The sequence below is a fragment of the Vulpes vulpes genome, chromosome 3, assembly GCF_048418805.1.
Source record: "Vulpes vulpes isolate BD-2025 chromosome 3, VulVul3, whole genome shotgun sequence".
In the NCBI taxonomy this organism is placed as follows: domain Eukaryota; kingdom Metazoa; phylum Chordata; class Mammalia; order Carnivora; family Canidae; genus Vulpes; species Vulpes vulpes.
The window spans coordinates 38,667,160-38,687,528 of record NC_132782.1 but is presented as its reverse complement, the minus strand read 5'-3'; the positions used below and the strand labels follow the sequence as shown (position 1 = coordinate 38,687,528).

The window sequence follows — 20,369 nt, the reverse complement described above, 5'->3', positions numbered from 1 at the left end:
TATTTTCCAGTGCTGTAAGAATTTTATGTTCGATCAAAATAGGCAATGAAGCTTCATTTCCTATTTACCACTGGAAATAAAAATAGTCTGGGGAGCGCCTGGGTGGCTCAGAGGTTGAGCATCTGCCTTTGGCTCAGGGAATGATCCCGGGGTCCTGGGATCGAGTCCCATGTCCGGCTCCCCACAGGGACCCTGCTTCTCCCTCTGCCTGTGTCTCTGCCTCTCTCTCTGTGTTTCTCATGAATAAATAAATGAAATCTTTTAAAAAAATAGTGTGGTCCCCAAACATTTAACCGTGTATGTTTTTTAAAAAACAATTGCAGGATAGTTGAATATAATATTTTATCAATTTCAGGCGATGGGTCTCCTTTTTAGCTTAGCCTTATAACCTCCTACTCCTGAGACGAACTTGATTGCACATTTCCCTGGCAGCCGGGAAGAAACTCTTCCCTTGAACCTTCACTCAGGGCTTCTCCTCTTGCCTCAGCCCCCTACCGCTCTCACCTCTGCGTGGTTTTGACTCCTGCACCGCTCACCACCCACCCCACACACCTGCTCATACCTTGCCATATTACAGACAGTAACTGCAGAGGCAAAGAAGGGGAAGCCAAATGAAAGCAGAGCACCCTCCGTCCTGTGAGGCCCCCCACCCTCCAATGCTCCATCTGGCTTGGAAAGAACAGAAAGGAAGGGTGTCCAGGACAGAAGCGAGGAAAAGCACAGGGCCGTGTGCCTCTCACCCTAGGTGTCTGGCTTCCCCTTTACTCCCCACTCCCCACATGCTCACCTCGCCAGTCCTGTAATGTCTCTTCGCTGTCATCCCTCCTCCCCCCTGCCCTGTGGCTCCTCCTGCCTCCACCCAGGGAAGACTCACCCTGTCTGTCCTCTGGATCTTTCCCTTTCCTCCCCCTACCTCAATCTTCCTTACCTCCCACCCACCGAGGCACAAAACCGGCCCCAGACCACCTGAGTTTTTCTCCTTGGTCAGGATGCTAGGTAAGGAAATCTGAGTCTCTACTCCAATAACCAGGACACAGTCCCAGGACTCCAAGTTTGAACTCCTGTCCACTAATGCACTGAGAAGGCAGTGTGTGGTGCCTCAGCCAGCTACAGCCACCAGAGATAAGGGTTTTGAATCTACAAAATAAACAAGTGCATGAAATGATCTTCTAGCTCAACGTGCAGGGTTCTGTATATCAAGTCTGGCAACTCTGTGACTATTAGAAAATTCATCTGACTTCTGTAATAAATTCCAAATGGGCCTCAGAGCACAAAAACTTAAATGTTGAAGCCTGCCAGTCTAGAAAAATGTCAACTAAGTGCTTTTTTTGTGTGTGTTCTGTCAATTTTTTGTCTTCAAAACATGAATATTCATTTGAACTAAGCAAATCACTTGTCATATTAAACCACTTCATAGTATTACTCAACATGACTCTTTGTCAGGGCCTGGAGAAGGTGATATTCCTTACAGTTGTATCCTTTCATGAAGATTCCATTTCACAGTCTCACTCCATTGATGCCTACAGGCTGCGAGCTCAGAGGCAGCCCTTCACACTAGAGAATAACGCAGGCCCGTTTGAAAGCCCCACGGCCACCTCCAAATATATCAAGAGCCCATGACTCACTCCATCTTTTGTTTCCTTTGCTAAACTACAAATGTGCTTCTAACCTTTCTCTCCTCGTTTCTTCTTTGTTCTGTCAATATGGTCCTTGAGTTGAATGCGAACCTGTCGTTCATTAGGTTGGTCTCGTATAAATGGATGCTTCATCAATTGTTCTGTTGCTGGTCGCTGGCTGTGATTCTTTACCAAGCAGCTCTCAATAAATGACTGGAATTTTTTTGACCTGTCAAGCGAAAGAGATGAACCCAAAGATAAAAAGGCAATCCAACGAAAAAGTGACCTTCCATTTTCTAAAACACTATGATGAGAAAAAGAAGAAGGCAGGTTCAATTAGTCAACATAGGAATCAACCGATCACAGAGTAGGCCTAGAATTTTATTAGGCACAATGGAGTTCAAAGGCATCATTACCATCAACACAAAATTGAGCCAATGTATGGGAGTCACATGCATAAGAGCATTTTTGCCCAGATTTATAAATAATATCACACAAGAAACCAAAAGGAATCAGATAAGAGAAAGGCCTTGGTGAGAATCACATCTGGAAGTTCTAGTGTAATGAGGGAACCTGAGCTGGGCTTGAAAGGATGCAGAGGAAATCATTCTGGGAAGACAGCTCAGGGAGATAGGAAATAGTGAAAAGCTAAGGCTGAGGCTGGGCACACCACCCACCAGGGCACACTGAGGTGAGCGGCCTAAAGAAGGCAGAAAATGCAAGCTGCCGGAGAGCAAAATCAAGGTTGGCCAGGGAAGGAGGAGGACATTCTGTAGAAATGAGAAAGATTCCTACTTGGTAAAGTCAACTTGATTAGGTAACTTTTTTCCCCACTGGCAATTTCAAAATTACCTTTGACCCTTGCACTCCAATTATTAAGAACAGGGTGTATGTGTATGTTCGCTATCAACCAAAGGACTCGGAAACTTAAGGACTAAGTTCATACCCACACATGCACTTATCTCCCTCTAGAAAGGCACTATTGCCTCAAAGATAAACCCTGTGCCAAAGACGCACAGGGGAGGGGAGGGCTGGTGAGAGATACCATACCCAGGAGTAGGCTGCAAGTCCACACTGTGGTAGGAATCACCGGTGGACTTCAGCTGTGACTCAGGAGTTGGGAATGCATGTTCTTGCTGAGAGTTCCAAGAAATTGTCCGGCATCATAAATAATTACTTCACGACTCTAAAGCATGTGCTTCCCCCGGCAGCTGGGCATAGCACCCTTAGAGACCTCAGGGGAACTCTGATCACGCTCTTGGCGGTTCCCCCTCTGCTGGGAGCAGGAGGGAATCCAGCCCGCGCCCTCCGTCGCCCTCCTGTGGAGCGCTGTGGAGTCACAGGAACAGATCCCTGAGCAAGCTCCCTGAGGTCGACCAGCTGGCTCCACACGCAGACTGCAGGCCGGAAAGCTGCCCCGGCCACAGGGGACACCCGCCGACACCCACCGTGGTGAACCTGTTCTTCAAGATTCAAATGCAAGAGGGCGCTTGCATCTGCACGGCTCTCCACCTCTGCCCAGGTCCACGCAGCGTCTCATCTTATTCCATGTGTTTAAAGGACCGAATATGAATATTTCTTCCTCCCTAAATAAATGTCTAAGCTCAGTTCAAGCTTTTAAATTATTTGACATCAAAGTAGATGCACCCTGCTAGGCTTGGGGGTCCCCCCCAGGATCAATCAGGATCAGATACCCTGTGGACTGTGGAAGACAGAAAGAGCAGGGTGGACACCCCACGCACCTCCGTGTATGTCCCTCAGCCCATGCCCCCCGCGGCCTCCACACTGGTGTCCCCTCTATCAGGTGTGCCACACTTATCTCTGCATCCCGAGCACGCCGCTACCTGCAGCCTCCAATGCTCGATGGACAACTGCATGCATGCGTGCTTATCGGAGGTGAGTGCTGGGCAAGTGTGGGGAATGGCAGCCTGCAAATCTGTGCTTCTGAGGGATAGAGAGGGAGGGTTGGAGATGAGATAGTACTGGATATGCCTTCTCCTTCAGGCCCACCAGACAAACCCATGGAGGCGCCAATGTGATATAATCGAAGGGGAGACTTTGCTTCAAACAAACAAAAACACAAACAGACAAACAAAGCCCATCATGGAATAATGGGCTGTCCTAGGGAACACACCGAAGAGAACGAGGGTAACCTGCGTAAGGAGACAGACACATTCCACACGGCACCCTTCGAGGTAGGAAATCAGGATCAGGAACATGAAAACAAAAACAAATTAAGACAGGGAGCTGTTAAATATTCATGAGAAATGTAAATGGAAGCCCTGTTTCTTCTGCTTGCAACTCGAAGGAAGTGCTTTCTTTTTATAAAGTGCTCAGCTATTAATTAGAAGGCGATAAATAAATCACACCCAATTTAAAAATGAGATCCAGGCTGGATAAACAGTACATTCCATTCCCCAGTGCTGACAACCAAAAAAAGGCAGTGGTATCTCTCGGAGGAGACCGCGATCAGAGGTCAGCAGAACAGCAGAACCAGCCGGAGTACAGGCTCCTCTTCCCACTCTCTCTTCTGCTGGGAAGGAAGCCTCGGAGACGTTCAGGAGAGTAGCTCTGGGCCCGAAGGTCGAGCCAAGATGTGCAGAACCGGGGCAGCTGGGTGGCTCAGGGCGTGATCCTGGGGTCTTGGGATCGAGTCCCACATAGGGCTCCCTGCATGGAGCCTGCTTCTCCCTCTGCCTGTGTCTCTGCCTCTCTCTCTCTCTCTGTCTCTCTCTCTCTCATGATAAATAAATAAAATCTTAAAAAAAATGTGCTGAACCACAAAGCTGGCGATGTACCTCATGTCTTCTTTAAATGGTACCGTTTGAAGAGAAAATAATGCTTACTTTAAAACAAATCTTCAAAGAAAAGATTCATTGTCTCTTATTTAAGTTAGCGTGACCAAAGAATCAATATGCTTAATTACACATTTAATTAAAAGTAAAATCCCTTCCCCTATGTTGAACACCACTTGACTATTTGCTGAGCGGTCTGATGGGTTTAAAGTACATTTATATAACTTTATTGTTTGCATCTCTGCTGCCAGTAATTTAGTTCTGTCTCAAAAAAAAAAAAAAAAAAAAAGCCTAAGATTAGTAATACTAATTTCCCCAGGGTTGGCCTGGAGAGATAAATGTTAATGTTTGGCGCTTACAGTCTGAGGCCCTGGTTCTAATACCTGCATCACCACTTTATCTTCCCAGAGTTTTTCTGTTTGTATATTTAATTGTGTTAGAGGCATTAAAAACACCCGAAAGATGATTACATTAATCATTATAACCTGTCGGGCTAAAAGTTTTTGGTAATCACAGGACTCTCTAAATGCAATTTGAGCTGCAGAATTTGCATTTGCCCAGAACCACCCCATTTCTCTACTCTGGGCTCTATCACTTCTTAACGGTGTGACTTTGGGCAGGTTCTTTAACTTCTCCGTGCCCCAGTTCCCTGACTGCAAATGGTGATATTGTTAGGATTTATCTCAAAAGAACGTCGTGATGATTCAAGGAATGAATTGATGGAAGAGAGTGAGCACGGCGTCCGTTGCATCATAGACACCGCATGTATGTTTGCTGTTGCTATGACTTTTACTCCCACGATGATGACAAGGTCCTGGCAACCTGCGACCATCACCAAGCAGCAGCAGTATCTCTCTGCTGTTAGGTCTGGGGCTAGAAATTGGAAATTCAACTTCTGTTGAACTGAATAGTGTAGTGTTCTTAAAAGGGAATTATTGCACATATGTTTGGATTAGATACGCTAGCAGGAAGAGTCAACGGGACCATTATCTCCAAGGAGACCGGGCAAAAAAGGTCAATTAAAAAACAACAACAACAACCGTGCAGCAATTTTTGTTTTGATTTTAATAAAGTCCCAAGTCACATTACTGCTAGCAAGTTCAGTTAATCGGAGGTATTTTCTGATATTTGCTTTCTGTTATTATTATTTCACTTAGAACATGCACACACACACACACACACACACAGCTTTGTCGTTTCTTAAAAAAACAAAAGTGCCTGGAGTGCTTGGGTGGTGCAGTGGGCTAAGCGTCGGACTCGTGGTTTCAGCTCATGCCGTGATCTCAGGGTGGTGGGATGGAGCCCCGTGTCGGGCTCCAAGCTCAGCGAGGAGTCTCTCTCCCTCTCCCTCTGCCCCTCCGGCTCATGCTCTGTCTCAAATGAATAAATCAATCTTAAACAAACAAACAGTGTCTGACAACCCAAGAATCAGAACCGGTGTTTCATAAAATAGTAGGAGTGACTGAAAGTTTGGGGGTGAAGGCAGAAGGCGGGGGTTCCAGGTTGGCTGTACAGGGAGGAGCCAGCTAACCACACCAGGGCCTCTGGTCTTCAAGTGGAGCACCAGTAGCTTGGACCAGGGAACCTTATGTCTCTTTCCAGTGAGAAGCACTTAAGGTTTTTCTAATGATCTTGATCAAGTGCTTCTTTGCCTGTGTAAATCTCCACATCTAAGGAGCATGGGAAGGGAAAGAGGCCAACCATCTTTTACAGGAAGGAAGTCATCCCCGTATTTCTCCAGAAACTCCTGCAGGAAACCATAGCACTCAGTAGGACAGGGGAGCCAGGGGGAGCACGGTGGGAAGAGAAAGGAGAGGAAATGGGTTGAGGGAGATGGTTCACCATGTGGGTGGAATCTGACCATGTATTAAGACGGGAGGAAGAAATGGGCATCACAACTGGCTGTGCCTTTGCCTGTGGTGACATGGAGACGGAGGCCGAGAGCGCGCTTGGCCTCTAATTCAGCTGAGGTTGTAATCCTCCCGGAGATCTAATTATTGACTGGCTGGGCACTGACTGGAGCCCTGACCCCATGACCTCCTCGGCACCGAGGCCTCTCCTGATGCGGGAGGAAAGGGCAGGTTCTGGAGAGTGGGGGTGCTTTCCTTCGCGTCCTCCCACAGCCTAAGGGCCGAAGGGTAGCTCTCCTGCCTTTCCTTCCCTGGTTTTAAGGCACAGGAAAAAAGTGTTCAACTAAGAGACTAGTATCCCACTCTAACCTTGAGCTTGTGAGCCCGGATGATACAGTAGGGAATGGGGGTTACAAACCTGGGAAACGAAAAGATTGTACAGACTTGTGCAAGGAACAGAACCCCCCTAACCTTCGATCTTCTAGCTACAGAATGAGGACCCAGAGCATCTGCCTGGCAGGGTTGTGGTTAAGGTTAAATATGTGTATATACATATACATACATATCTATAGATCTTATATATATATGTACAAATAAGATGTAATTGTATTAAATTTAATTTTATTAAACATATATTTTAATTTTATTAAATTGCATTTTATTACATATATTTAATCTTATGTATAAGATTAATCATTATAATTATATAAGATTAAATATGTATGTATGTGCATATATATATATAAATTTATACACACACACACACACACACATAAATTATTGAGTCTACGACACGCGTATGCCCTCTATGTCCTGTATATTGTAGATTTAGTAAGTTTGCTGGAAACGACCCGCAACTGCATACTTGTGCTAAAGAGTTGCCGGCCCATCTTACCACAACGGTGCACCCCTTTGGTAGCACTTCAACATATACCCTGAGAACAGGGTACTTCATCTGCTAATTCATCAGACAGAGAATATGGCTGGATATAAAAGGAACATTTTGGAGTTTTGTTTCTTTGGACGGGTGGGGAGAGGGATCCTCTCCCTTAAAAAATAAAAGAAAAATAAATAAGATATTTCACTTCCTCCCCAAACACATATTAAAGCAAACCCTAACTTTTTTTTTTTTAGATTTTATTTATTTACTCATGAGACACACACACACACACACACACACACACACACACACACACAGAGGCAGAGGGAGGAGCAGGCTCCATGCAGGGAGCCCAAAATGGGACTCGATCCCAGGACCCCAGGATCACACCCTGGGTGGAAGGCAGGCACTAAACCACTGAACCCTAACTTATTGCAAATCACTCCGGACTTGGTCATTCAAGAAAGTACTCTGTGGCTTATTTTCATTTAAAAAGTAGGATTAAAATATTTTTGCCTAGGGATCCCTGGGTGGCGCAGCGGTTTGGCGCCTGCCTTTGGCCCAGGGCGCGATCCTGGAGATCCGGGATCGAATCCCACGTCGGGCTCCCGGTGCATGGAGCTTGCTTCTCCCTCTGCCTGTGTCTCTGCCTCTCTCTCTCACTGTGTTCCTATCATAAACAAATAAAAATTAAAAAAAAAATATATATTTTTGCCTAAAAAGTAGGATTCTATTGCAGAGGATCGGGAGCCATATTCCGTGTCCTATGGCCCGGGGACTGCATGGCCATGTTATAAAGGTGGGGTTCTGGGTGAGAAAGAGTCCTTCGCCAGGGCTCCTGATTGCCCACACACACCCGAACAGCCAAGCCATCTCCCCTTCTCTGTCGGGCAGTGTGGCGCTCACAACCTAAGGGGCTTTCCTTCGGAGTCAGGGAGGCCGGGTGAGATGGAGGCCTGGTCTCCTCACTGTCCCTGGACGGACCCAGCCCCGGAAGCACCACCAGGATTAGTTCTTGTGGTCAAAGGTTTGAAGCAGGAAAGTCAGCCTGTAGTTTCCTCCAAGCCTGCATTTCTCAAACAAGGTCAGGGCAGAGTTAACCTTTCTTGGAGCAGGGTCAGCAAAAATTAAAACTGTAGTGCAGGGCCTGTTCACTCACTTTGCTTTTCTAAGGGGACAGAGAGGTTGGCCAAAGGGCAGTGCAGGCCCGGGAGAAGAGAGAAATAGGACATATGCAAGGACCAGCCACCCCCAGCTTCTGAGTTGGAGAGAGGTGGCGATGGGTGGAAGGACAAGCTGCCACCTAAGAGGAGCTGGAGCCACTCGGCCAGGCAGTAGTGCCACACCTTGGCACAAAAGGCCAGAAATCTGAATATAATGCTCCACCACCAGATTTTTAAAAGTTGGCGATTAATTCAAGTGTTTCTGAAACAGCCCCACTGTGCTGACCAACCGTAACACCTGTGTGGGTGGCCAGGGTGTCCTCTGTGGGTCCAAGGCTGGAAACAACTGTCCAGCAGCAGTGCAGGGAGCAGGAAGGGAGGAAAGGAGGGCACAGGGTCAGGAAAGCCCACTGTATACAGTATATGGGGTGCATGTGGGAGGGGGGGTGCAGGGGGACAGGGAGGCTTGGCACGGGGGATGAGCAGAAAGCTAGCAGAGCGCTCTGTGGTGCCACTGATGCTTCCTGGGAGGGAGGTGACCCGAATTCTTTCCCGGGGAGTCTGTGCAGGGAGAAGAGAGGAAGCAGGGCCTGCTGCTCATGTGCCGTACACGTACCCAATGGCAGGCTGTTGCTGGGGAGAGAACGACGTCTTGCACAGTGACCCTCCAGAGTGAGGAGGAGGAGCCACCTTCCCCCTTGTTGCCAATAGCAACTCTCAAGCTCTTCCTCTGCAGGCCTTGGCAACTCGGGGCTGTCGGTCCCCCTGGCTGTTTCCCTCTCCTCTCGGTGCAGTATGCCTTTCTCCTGTCACACCCGGGTGGCTGTGTCATTACTAGGTGACTGGTATGAACTAAGACGGTGCTCTGCGTGGTGGAGGGGGAAGCTGTGGGTGACAAGGGTCCCAGGCGAGGGTGACCATGAAGTGACCATGAAGTATGAAAAGGGGCCGGAAGGTCTTGAACCTTCATGCTCTGACTTGCCCAGAATATGTCTCTAGAAAAAGATAGGGGGTCGTAAGTGGTCCAGGTGTTGGCCCGGGGCATGGGGAGTCAGAGACTCAAGAATGTGCTGGAATGCGTCAGGATGTCCCATATACACAGGGGGAAGAAAGGAACAATGAATTTTTGTCAGGCAATGATAAGCTACAAAGACCCTGATCTAAGTACACACAAAACTCAAAAGTCGACCCTCTGGTCTCACCTACAGAATTGTATTTCCCAAACTTGAGTCAGTCGTGTACCACCAACACAGTTTTTTGTTTGTTTGTTTGTTTTTTAAGTAGGCTCCACGCCTCCCCTGGAGCCCAACATGGGGCTTGAACCTACGACAGTGAGATCAAGACCTGAGCTGAGGTCAAGGGTTGGATGCTTACCTGAATGAGCCACCCAGGTGCCCCACGACCAACACAATTTTTAACCAGACTCTTACATCGTCCAGACTAGTATCTACTTGTTTTTTTTTTTTTTTTTAAATCAGGTCAATTTTTTTAGGGGAATAGGTTTGTTAAATGGGAAATTTTATCACCGCCCCAAATAAGAAGCCAATACCACGTGTCTTAAGGGGAAGCAATAGTAAAAACCAATATTACAAATATTTATGCACAGGCCAGTGAGATCATCCCTCATACTACCGGTGTGTGTACGCACTCACAGGATTACCATCTTCAGGAGTCGAAGAAATGCCAGCCAACCTAGCCAGCTGACTCTTGGAATCGTCACCGTCTCTGATGAGATGCCAGGAAAGAGATTTCTTGGGAGGGTGATACATCAAAGAGCCTTCACGTTGTTACTTGGGTTCCACTACTCCCTTAGCTAATCGCTCCTCACCTTGAAGGTGGGGTGATAAAGACCCGCTGTGCAAAGTCAGTACTTAACATTTGCTCTAAGATGAGTGACGGCAGATGGGAACTCCCTCCCCAAGGCTCGGTATCCGTTGGTCTGATCATGCAGCTGGACCTACGGATTTGAGCTCGTCCAAGAGAGCATCACAGGAAAACCCTGCCCTTTGATCCATAAAACACCGAAGACCAAACTCACCACTTCTTGGACTTCAGGCGAGGCGCTGGGTTCCGGGGGATGAGGAAGAGGGCCCTCATGGGGTGCATGTCACAGAGAGCTGCAAGAGACCAGAAGAAGGGCCGGCTCAGGTTAGGAGGCCAACCCCAGGCCAAGCCCCATCTGGCTGTGCGGCTAATGTTGCCAAATGGCTCGGAGTCCACACAGGCCCAGCGAGCAGAGTCAGAAGATCGCGAAGCTTCTACGCGTTGAGCATTTAAAAGAGCTGATGTTTAACTACAGAAGTCCCATAAGGTACACATTAAAACTCGACACTGTTAACATTTCTACATTTACTTCGTCTTTAAGAAAACGAAGTTAGGGGGTCAAAACCTTTGTTTGGCTCTAAATAACCATCTAAGACGCAGAGTAAACAGTATCAAGGTAACAACTGCTCTGGAGACGGTAGGTTAGTTTTCTTTTCTTTTTTTTTTCTTTTTTTGGTAGGTTAGTTTTCATAGTAAAACCCTAAGTCATAAAATGAAAGGTAAATGGTCTGTTTCTTCTACACTGAAGGCTCACGCGAACGCAATGCTACCTACACAGAGATTTAGAGTACAGGGCGCTAGACCAGAACACCTTTCTCTCTGTATTTCCAAATATCCTGATGGCTTTTCAGGTTTCATGACAGGTTTGTCTCTGGTTTTGCTTGTTGTTCACTGGCCCCAGGAAGAACAGAGGGATCAAGGCAAATAGGGTCTGGTAGGAAAGTTATTAAAATATCTCAACCTGTAAACTACGGCATTACGGTTCTTGAGAAAGCACTCACGCATTCTTATCATAATCACAAGATTTCACTAGTTTGCTTTCCAACCATCGGGGTATCTTTTCCTTTGTGCCCAGAATAAGAATATATTCTCCCCAGAAGCTGAAGGATTCTGTGGGTAGAAGTTCATTTTCGACCCCGTCTCCTGCTTATCAAGAATGACAATGTGAGAGTCATACTTCAGGCTGCAGTATCTGATTTTCCTGATTCATAAAGGCCTCTCAGCATCGCCAAAGGAGGGGAATTTTGTCCCAACAGCCCGATCACGCTGCAGAGGATGCCTCCCAACGCTACGGTGAGAACTACAAGGACCACGGCAACGTGAAGACCAGCAGTTGTGAGCAAAACCACCGATCATGTGCCGAAGGGGGTGGCTTTGGTTCAGGCGGTCTGCAGAGCAGACACCAAGGTGGCAGTGATGAAGAGGAGGCTCTGCCGGGGGGATCCTGCCTGAAAGGAGGTGGGGGGCAGGCCGGCCACGCTGTCCCATCACTCAACAAGGTTGACCCGAGTGAAGGTGAGAGGTGGCCCTCGGAGGCAGCTGTGCACTAGCAGGTCCTGCGGCCTGAGGACCCCAAGCCGGGGACTAAGGAGTGAGGTTTGCCTACAAAGGCATCCTGTGGCTTCGAGAAACAGGTCTGCCCTGTGTCCCTGCCATGCAGGGCACGAGGGCACTGAGTCGGGGCGGCTGGGTGGGGGGCCTGGGGGACCCTGGGTGAGCCAGGCTTCCTGCAGGGGAGTCTGGGGGGCACAGGCTCGTGGCCAGCATGTGGCCGGGGGAGGCACCCCTAAGCCCCAGCTCTCCAGAGCTCAAGCCCTTTCCGGGGTCCCCCGGGGAGCCCTGGCCTCTCAGCGCAACCCAAACTCTAAACGTCGGTGTCGGATGAGGACCCAGGGCCGCGGAGGCCGTGACTCGTGCACGGAGCGTGGGTTCTGAACTCTGGTTACGCGGCGTTTACTGGCGCTGTGGGTCGGGCCGCTTCTGGGTTAGGTCAAGAGCGGCTGAAGAACAAATGACACCCGGAATCCGGGAAGCACACAAGAGTCCCCACGTGCTTTTTGCCTTTTCTTTCCTTTTTCCCCTCTAAGCTCAAGATCCTGACTGCGCTCCCAAATCAATGGATTCCTGGTTGATGGAAGCGGACTTCGCTTTCCACGCACGCCAGCCGCACCCCCACGGGCTCTGCGCAGCCAGAGGAAAGCTCCTCCGGCGCCTGGCAAGGAAGGCCCAGTCCCCTGCAGGGAGCAGCCCGGCTGCAGGTCCCACCCGGTTCCCTGCAGGGAGCAGCCTGGCAGCAGGTCCTACCCAGTTCCCTGCAGGGAGCAGCCTAGCAGCAGGTCCCACTTGGTCCCCTGCAGGGAGCAGCCCGGCAGCAGGTCCCACCCCCACCCAGTCCCCTGCAGGGAGCAGCCCAGCAGTAGGTCCCGCCAGGGGGAAGGTACTTACGGGGAGCGCCCTCTGCCATCTCGATCGCGGTGATTCCCAGAGACCACAGGTCACTCTGAAAGACATGCACACACGCGTCAGTGCGGGCAGCCTGCTGCAGCTGCTAAGTGCTCCAGAAGGGCCTGTAGGAAAGCCATTCCCTTAGCAACCGATTTCACCCACGAAGCTTTAAAAAAAGCAAGGAGAGCCTTTTATTTTAATTTTTTTAAAATTTTTTTTCTTTTTACTTCTCATGGGGAGCATCCTTCGTGGTATGGTCTCATACAGAGTGGCTTTTCGGAAAATATGGGGAACGTGCATCTCACGTTTTAACAATGAATGTACAGCCAAAAGGAATCTGTTGATCGGACCATGTGCAACTGATATTTTTCGACAGTTTTTAACACCTTTATTCAGGTATGATGTTTCCTTTTTTTAAAAAAGATTTTATTTATTTATTCATGAGAGAGAGAGAGAGAGAGAGAGAGAGAGGCAGAGACACAGGCAGAGGGAGAGGCAGGCTCCCTGCAGGGAGCCTGACGCGGACTCGATCCCCAGACGCTGTTCAGGTAGGATTATCACGTAATTAACTGCCCATGTTTCAAGGGTACCCCTTGAGAAGTCTTGACGTGTACACGGCCCGTGGAACCATCCTCACAACCAGCGGTGTAAACATGCAGCACCCCCAAACGGTTGCGCTTGCTCCTCCGTCGCCTCTCCCCCATCCCCCGTCCCTGTTCCAAGGCACCCCCCAATCTGCCTCCGGAGTGACACTACGGATTGCTTTGCATCTTTCGAAGTTTTCTGTAGATTCAGTCATTCCGTGTCCTTGTCTACCGCAGCGGATGACAGTCCAGGCCCGCTGCCGTGGGTAGCAGCACCTCATCCTTTTTATTGCCGAGTGCGGGCCCCTCGTGTGGATACACACTCGCCACACTTTGCTCATCCATTCACCTGTGGATGGACATTGGGAGTGTTCCCAGTCGGAGCCACTGCAAATAAAGCTGCTACCGACGCTCACGTGCAAGCCTTTGTGTGCACAAATGCTTTTCTTTCTTTTGTGTAATGGCTGGATCGCACAGTAGGTGCCTGGTGAGTGGGTTGTTTTGACCCACAAAAACAGCAATTTCATGTGGTCTGACCAAATAAGATGAGGACAGGGCAAGTTCTGGGTGGTGGCATTCGCTGATATATCTCCAGAGCCTAGGACGGAGCCAGGCCCAGAGGTCGGTGCTGGATATGTTTGCTGAATGAGTGAACAATATCTTCTATCTTGCAAGTAGACATCACGTAAAACAGAGAGCCGGTACCCTTGTATTCTTTCTTATGTTCTTGTCAGAATTTTCTAGACTCATGTCTTTACCCCCTGCCTGTGCAATCTCTGCCTGCACCAGCATGCTTCTCCTCCACTGTGTGCATGGCTCAGCTGTCCCTAAGTACTGCATCGGAGGGAGCAAAGTAGAAGGGAGACACCAGGTTAGGAAACCCCAGAAGGGATGCTTGCTGCTTCCCAGTCCCAGCAGCTTGGTAAAAACACACAACATGTGTTCAACTCGAGGATTCAACTCGAGGAAAACTCTCATCTTCCTCTCATTTTCAATATATCCTGCACTTTGTGTGTTATTCCAAATTCTCCCCTGTCACCTCACTCGGATTGACAGAGATCAAAGTTAAGTCTCCTTGCTATTCCCATCAAACAAATGTCAAGGTCACAAGAAAGGAGATACACCTCGAAAAGGGACTATGAAGTCCACGCCAAGCCATTACCCAGAACTAGACTTCTCGGTGTGCCGCGAGTGACGGCCAGCCCTGCTCAGTATTTGGACGGAGGCTCGCACGCACACGGAGGTCGTCTAGCCTCTTGCCTGAAGTGTAATCTACTTTAGAGCAGGTGCCTGGGACACACACTAACCCCATTCTAGGACCAAGGTGGGGGGATTCTTTTAATTCATGAGCCCATCAATCTGTTCGTGTGTTACAAGCTCTCAGAGCACCTTGAGACAATAACACACCCGCATAATACCACTGTTCTCAGAGTCCAACTCACTTCTCTGCATAGGACACAACTCAGGAAGGCCTTTCCCTTTGTTCTATTTCAAGACGTTATTCAAAGTTGTCATTAAACACACACACACACACACACACACGCAGTTTGCACAGCCCAGCAAGTGACTGGGCTTTCCTGCAGGCTCCTGGCCTTGCTCAGGGAGGCTCCTCTGGAGCTAATGGGGAAGGCCCAGTCCACTATTACCAATGGCTCAGGAGCATTAACTGGTAAAACTGAAAAGCACAGCAACCCCGTACCTGGGGCTTCACGGTTGATTAACAGGGACAATCATTTGAGAACATGGCAAAAAACACTGAGTCACTCACTGTGCAGGAGGCTTTAAACAGGAAGCCCAGCAAGAATAGTTTGGAAATGGTGGGTTGTGCTATTTCGGTAAGATTTCAACATCTCTAGGACTTGGGGGCTCTACATTTTCCCTATATGCCCAGAAATCAAGTGTTTCTGTAATGTGAAATGGGGTGCAAATATAATACAAAGGGGGTTGCCAGGCTCTGTGTCCCTAAGGGCTATGGCAGGGTCAAGTGTGTAAATGGCCTTCAACTCCCGGGGGTTTGAGCTGGTCTGAAAGCCAACTGAAGGCCTCTGAAAGGAAATGATGGGGTGAGAGGGGCTCCGGGCCCGTCCTCAGATGGGGAAGCAGCAGCTCCGAAAATCCAGGCAAGGTCCACCTCCGAGGCCTTGCCTTAGCTTTTCCCTCTGCCCGCAGCAACTCCCCCAGTCCTGTGCTGGCTGACACCCCCTGCCCAGGAGGCCTTTGTTCACACGCCGTGTCCCCAGGGAGGCTCACTGCGTTGTCCCCCGGAGCAGCCAGACCCCGTCCCCTTGCCCACGTGTGGCCTCCGGAGAACGAATCCCCTCTAACACCTGCGCAAGTTACTACTCGTCACGGGCTCCTACTGTTTGCTGCTACTGTTTGTGTCCCCTGCCCCCAACACACACAGTAGAACATAAGGTCCCCAAGGGCAGGGAGGGATCTTTGCCCGGTTCACTGGTACGTCCCAAGTACCGAAAGCAGCACCTAGACACAGTAGGCACCTAGGAAAGAATTGTTGAGTGAATAAACGAATGGAAGATGCTTGAGGGAAAGGAGCAAAACTGCGCCCTAAGATTGTTAGACTCCTTGTAGGGCATCTCCAACCTTCCACACACAAGGGGAAACGACTTAGGCAAGACCACAGCGCAGCTCAGCACCAGGTTTGGAGCAGAGCTGGGCCTCCCGCTCTCTGAACTGTCATCCCAACATAAAAACCCGAGGATTCATCTTTTAGGTAAAATTTGCTCCCGTAGGCCTGGTGCCGAGCACGCTCTTGGGCATGCAGTGAGCTCGGGAACATGAATTTCCTCCCTCTCCGTTGTCAGGTGGGACGGCGCGCGCCGGCCCAGGTTTCCCTGGCCCTGCTAGTGGCAGATGCTGTTTGCTGGCTGACCCAAGGCATCTTCGGTCCTCATTCCCTTGCTGCCTCTACCTCGGAGCATAGGGACGCTAAGCGTGTTCATCCAGACTCCCCTGCAGCCAAGGATGGTGGGTAAGGACGTGACGTAGTTCTGGCCAGTAAGACCCAGGCAAACATCTTCCGGAAGCTTCGGGGAAAGCTTTTGTTTTTCCCGATACGAGTGACAAATACAGCTGATGTCTTGACAACCCTTTCCCACTTCTTATTGCCTTGAATAAAAGCATCAGATCCAGAGTTGCAGCATCCAACTCGTCAACCATGAGGCTGTACGTCAACAAATTCACTGTGACAGGCTAGAATGGCAGGGCCCGGGGGTTTGAGTCCATCAGGGAGCCGCTACACCAACTCCGGGCGGCCTGCCTCTAGCCTTCTGACGACGTAGGGGACCGGGGCACAGCCCAGAGTGTTCCTTAGCGTGACATGTATACAGCAATAGCGTGAGGGAGCGTGTCTGCCAGTAGGCAAATGGAGGGGTCCCAGTTACCAGGTGGTCCTGGCTTTAGCCCACAGGCAGCAGGAAGAGCCATCGAGGAGATGCTTCTTTTATTCAGTACACATGATCTCAGGTCTCCTCTTAGGCAGCTCCCCACCCCCCCCCAAAAAAAAAACCCCAAACAGCCCCATTCAAACCAAAGTCACACCATCCCAAGTCCTGTACAACCTCTCTCTCACAGTCAGGCCAGAAATTGCACCTTCTTTAAGCCCTCATTTGATACCATCGTAGGGTCTTTCTTTCTTTCTTTCTTTCTTTCTTTCTTTCTTTCTTTCTTCTTTCTTTCTTTCTTCTTTCTCTTTCTTTCTCCTTCCTTCCTTCTTTCCTTCCTTTCTTTCTTTCTCCTTCCTTCTTTCCTTTCTCTTTTTCTTTCTCTCCTTCCTTCCTTCCTTCCTCTTCCTTCCTTCCTTCCTTCCTTCCTTCCTTCCTTCCTTCCTTCCTTCCTTCTTCCCTTCCCTCCTTCTTTCCTTTCCTTTCCTTTCCTTTCCTTTCCTTTCCTTTCCTTTCCTTTCCTTTCCTTTCCTTTCCTTTCCTTTCCTTCATCCTTTCCCTTCCCTTCCCTTTCTTTTCCTTCTCTTCTTTTCCAAAAGGAACATTTATATTCCTGGCCATATATACCCAGAGCTGCTTGTAAGCTACGCTTAACTGCCCGTGCTAGACAGCAATAAACGTCCTTGACGGGACTTGTTTTAAGCCTTTGGATACATTAGCAAGTCCCAAAGACACTTCAGAACTTAAATACGAGAGAAAATGTTCCAATTACAACTGGCAAGACAGATCACAGGAGATGAGAGAGGGAAGAGGGAGGAACAAGATGGGGAGAGAGTCGGGGAAAGATAAGTTTCCTTCGTGGCCGTGGTGTGACTCATTTTGGCAGGAGCTGGGTAATTCATTATTCCGGAGGCGCTGTGCAGCCTGGTCTGTGGCATGATTAATAGCCCCGTCCTGTGTGCATTACAAACAGAACAGAGACAAATTCTAGCGCCTCTGAGAAGGCAGAGGCAAGCATGCGACTTCTGGCCGGTGGGGGGTCAGCTGGCATGCAGGCGGCCCTAAAAGCCGCAAATGAACATTCCTTTTGGGGCTGGGCTGCCCAATGCGTGAAGAAAAGGACGCTGGCAGATGGCTGAGCCAATCACACAAGGAAAGAGAGGGCTGCTGTGGTGCAGGAAAGAGCCCATGCTAGACCGACAGACCTACATCTGACTCTGAGCTTTGCCACCACCAGCTTGGTGGCCTGGAGCAAGCTGCTCAACATCTCTGTGCCCACTTGCTCGCCTCTAATGCGAAGAGAACACCTATCTTGCAGGGTTAACACCATAACTCAATAAGGTGATGTATGCACAGGGCTTCATGCGAGGCAGTGCAAATCGTGGGTATTGCACACACACACCAGAGCCGTTACCTCCGAGTGGCTCCTGAGTCGGGGACGCTGGCCGGGAGCTCTGGCACTTACGGCACTCAGAGAAGTAAGTCCCTGAGATGATGCAGGAAGCCTACAGGAGGCAGAGGGCATGTCCTGCCCCCTCCAGCCTCCAGGTCCCCCTTTCCCCGGCAGAGCCTAGTAAGGAGCCGGATGGACAGGCACAGGTCGGGGGAGCTGGGTGCCGGCCCCATCATCCCCAAGCAGAGGGCAGCAAGGGAGCCCAGACCTGAAAGACAGTAGCTCCATAATAGGCACGGCCCGCACCAGGACTCGTGGACCAGGCCACAGTCTTCTGTTGTGACTTCTCATTACTCTTTTTGTGGGACTGGTCTTGCCAGAGAAAGGAAATTGTATTTGTTGTGTGCAGGCCCTAAGGGAAGGATCTGAACCTAGAGGGAGAAGTTATGGAGATGCAGATTCCGACTCAACGTAAGCGGACAACTAAAGGTGGGTAAGACAAACAGGAGGTTTGACTCATATGATGTTGCTGGCTTTTGTAGGTTAAAAAAAAAAGGCCTCAAATAGCAGTGCCTTCCTATGACACACAAACACAAATATTAACCATCCAACCACTTTATTCTGCTGCAACCTGGTAATACATGATTTGTTATCCCCATTCTATAGAGGCTTGAGAAGGCTTAAATAACTTCCCTAGGTGATAGAGCAAAGAGGAGGAGGCAAAGTCTACATTTTACACCAGTAAAAGGCACTTATGTCATACACTTATACTCTACATTATATATAATCAGCCACGGGAGCGAGTCACCTGGGGTCACGGAGGATGTTCGAGCACAGGTAGTGATTAATAATTCCGTTTCCCACCCTAAACAACCTGAGTGCAGGAATCTTCAGCGCCGGGTTCATCTACATGTGTTATGTGAGCCAAGGGAGAAGGTTAGAGTACCTTTATTTTCAGCTGGGGACCAGCAAGGGGGTGGAGGGGGTGCTCTGTGTCTCACTGAGGACACTTACACATGTAGATGGGAACGCAGAGCCACAAGGAATACATTTAATAGCAATTTCAGCTTCGCACTGGTGGCAATAACATGCTATCGGTGCATGCTTCCCCCCTTCAGAATAAGGGTGGGGCCTTCGCTGGACTCTCAATACACAGAGGCCAGGTGTCCTTTGAGAACGTAAGCCTCACTCTGCAACCTGAATCTTGTCCTCTCACATCACACCCTGCGTGGATCTTGGTGCGGCCCAACGAGTCAAGATTTCTCCTTCCACCCTGCCTCAAGAGAGCCAGTGACCTGTAACACAGGAGCCCGAGTACTCGCTCTACAGCCAGACCCTGGAGGAGACGCCCGTGGCTGCGAATGAACCACAGCTCCTGTGTGCAAAGTCTCATAAGCAGAGGTGAGGGGAATGATACACAACATGAGCACAGGTCGGGCCAGAGGATGGGGGGACGCGGTGGGGGGCCGAGGGGCTATGCCATTTTACTGGACTTCTCTAACTTTACTAATTTAATATAAAAGCAAGGACAGTTTATGGAGGGGTGTATGTGTGGGTGTGTGTGGGGTAGGGACAGGACAGAAAAATACATAAAATAAAATATAAAGAAAAATATAAAAATACATAAAAAAAAATTTAAGCTCTCCACTCCCGTGTCCTATGTCATATATCCATCCACGGGGCAGGAGTGACTGAGACAGCTCTCCACTCCCGTGTCCTATGTCATATATCCATCCACGGGGCAGGAGTGACTGAGACAGCTCTCCACTCCCGTGTCCTATGTCATATATCCACCCACGGGGCAGGAGTGACTGAGACAGCTCTCCACTCCCGTGTCCTATGTCAATCCACCCACAGGGCAGGGGCGACTGAGACAGCTCTCCACTCCCGTGTCCTATGTCATATATCCACCCACGGGGCAGGGGTGACTGAGACAGCTCTCCACTCCCGTGTCCTATGTCATATATCCATCCATGGGGCAGGAGTGACTGAGACAGCTCTCCACTCCCGTGTCCTATGTCAATCCACCCACAGGGCAGGGGCGACTGAGACAGCTCTCCACTCCCGTGTCCTATGTCATATATCCATCCACGGGGCAGGAGTGACTGAGACAGCTCTCCACTCCCGTGTCCTATGTCAATCCACCCACAGGGCAGGGGCGACTGAGACAGCTCTCCACTCCCGTGTCCTATGTCATATATCCACCCACGGGGCAGGAGTGACTGAGACAGCTCTCCACTCCCGTGTCCTATGTCAATCCACCCACAGGGCAGGGGCGACTGAGACAGCTCTCCACTCCCGTGTCCTATGTCATATATCCACCCACGGGGCAGGGGTGACTGAGACAGCTCTCCACTCCCGTGTCCTATGTCATATATCCATCCATGGGGCAGGAGTGACTGAGACAGCTCTCCACTC

At 49.7% G+C, this 20,369-nt stretch overlaps 1 protein-coding gene across 8 annotated transcripts in view; it reads right to left on the bottom strand.

Annotated features, from left to right (window-relative positions):
* TNIK (TRAF2 and NCK interacting kinase) overlaps positions 1-20,369 on the bottom strand; it is a 376,119-nt gene that overhangs the window by 91,444 nt on the left and 264,306 nt on the right. For all 8 annotated transcript variants that reach the window (XM_026007747.2, XM_026007749.2, XM_026007748.2 and 5 more), the window contains exons 8-10: positions 12,574-12,628; positions 10,343-10,421; positions 1,670-1,845 (exon numbers count right to left, since the gene is read on the bottom strand). In XM_026007747.2, coding sequence (XP_025863532.1) covers positions 1,670-1,845; positions 10,343-10,421; positions 12,574-12,628 — 310 coding nt within the window. The remainder of the gene's footprint in view (positions 1-1,669; positions 1,846-10,342; positions 10,422-12,573; positions 12,629-20,369) is intronic.